The sequence below is a fragment of the Anneissia japonica genome, unplaced genomic scaffold, assembly GCF_011630105.1.
Source record: "Anneissia japonica isolate Jap-2015-1 unplaced genomic scaffold, ASM1163010v1 scaffold1665_len535045_cov187, whole genome shotgun sequence".
NCBI classification, from domain to species: Eukaryota; Metazoa; Echinodermata; class Crinoidea; order Comatulida; family Comatulidae; genus Anneissia; species Anneissia japonica.
Window position 1 is genome coordinate 437,616 of NW_022727261.1, and position 1,662 is coordinate 439,277.

The 1,662-nt window shown below is 33.2% G+C and overlaps 1 protein-coding gene across 1 annotated transcript in view; it reads left to right on the forward strand.

Moving 5' to 3' along the window:
* Nucleotides 1-1,662, forward strand: part of LOC117113646 (protein rtoA-like) — a 19,121-nt gene that overhangs the window by 5,331 nt on the left and 12,128 nt on the right. Inside the window, exon 6 of the mRNA XM_033257049.1 lies at nt 156-162. Within this exon, the coding sequence (XP_033112940.1) occupies nt 156-162 (7 nt within the window). The remainder of the gene's footprint in view (nt 1-155; nt 163-1,662) is intronic.

The window sequence follows — 1,662 nt, forward strand, 5'->3', positions numbered from 1 at the left end:
CAATACCTTTTTTAAAGAGCCTGATAATCATATATAATAAATATATTCTTTTACACTAAACTTCGAGATTAATCAACATTGAAATAGAATAGAGTCTAGGTTTGTGCCGCATCAAAACATGTGTTTCATCGGTAGAAAAGGGTGAGAGCAGTGCATGTAACTGTTAGCTGGAGATTGTTTTTGCTTTTTTTGAAACGTTTCTCGTCACATGCAATGGATATACTGTTCCACCAAAGTTCCAGATTAATCAATATTAAAATAGATAACATATAAGCCTAGGACAACTGCTCACATTTATATCAGATAAAGGTACGTTATATGAAGTTCAATATTTTTTTTGTGTATTTCGCTAACACTGAAGGAAGTGTACCCTAAGTTCATGATCGAATGTAGGCCTACTGTAGTAGACCGATATCTGTCTGTCGTCCTAGACAGTTTTATTTAATAATCTTAATTAATACTAAAACGATATAAGAAATGATAATTTTAAAGACTGACTGTAAAAATATATAATTAGGCCTAACAAAAATTCATAAAAATTGCCTGTTTTCGATTTTTAATTTTACTCCGTAATTTTTCTGAGTAAGCCAAAGCCTAGGCCTATCCATGGAGGTATAATATCGATGTCCTAGGCCGCTCCTAGTTTTATATTTCTGCTGTCTGTTGGTTTTGATCGTAACGGTGACGATAATCTCGATAAATTATTAATGTAATTCTCAGAAATATAACGTGAGCTTGCGTTACTTCCAATAGCGTTTATTTTTATACGAGACGTTTTTGTTTGTGTTAATTGGGTTTTTACACTAAGCCTGTTATCAATTCCCCACTACGAAGTGGAGTAGCCCAGGAAAATAATCCCAACGCGTGGCCAACTATGGGATTAAACTGCCTTTAATCGCATCGCGTGGTCCACTCGTATACGCGTTGCTTTATTTTGCGAGGCTCCCTAATGCAATAATGGAACTTTATTCTTGAGTAAACTTTATCAACAAATGCCATTTATAATAATTTTCAATGAATTCAAATTTATTTTTTTCCTATTTAGATGGGATGAAGAAATGGACAATGATTTAGTAAAAGAGATGCTCAATTCAAATATTTTTAGCTACAAATATAATTTGAAGAGCCGAGGTTTGCGAATAATCCATTCGGAGCGACAGCAGACTGAAATTTATTACCATGAATTCTTTTATGTCCATTTTACATAATTCTTTTGCATGTTGCCAAAAACAACTCTGTTATGACCGACCGAAGTTTGGAACCATGTCTGCATATCGACATGATACGCAAAACGATAAAAAAAAACATACAAAATGCCTCAATTCCATCAAATACGGATCCATTTTTGCATCGCCCTTCATGCGGAATTCTTAAAACATCATAAAGTTGATAAATGTCATCTTTTTCAAATCTTGAATTAAATAATGTTATAAAATAATGATAAAAGAATAATGTACAAAAGTGTACATATATATAGAGGTATATTGATGTTGGCTTGTGTGTGAGGAGCCAAAGCGGCAGAGGCATATTTAAGAGTGGGTCTAACGAAGGTGGTGTAGCCTTAAAGACCATCTGACAAGATGAATTATATGACTTATATCATACGAAACTATTCAAATATATATTTGTATTGTATGTATGTTCTGTCTCTTATACCCATCT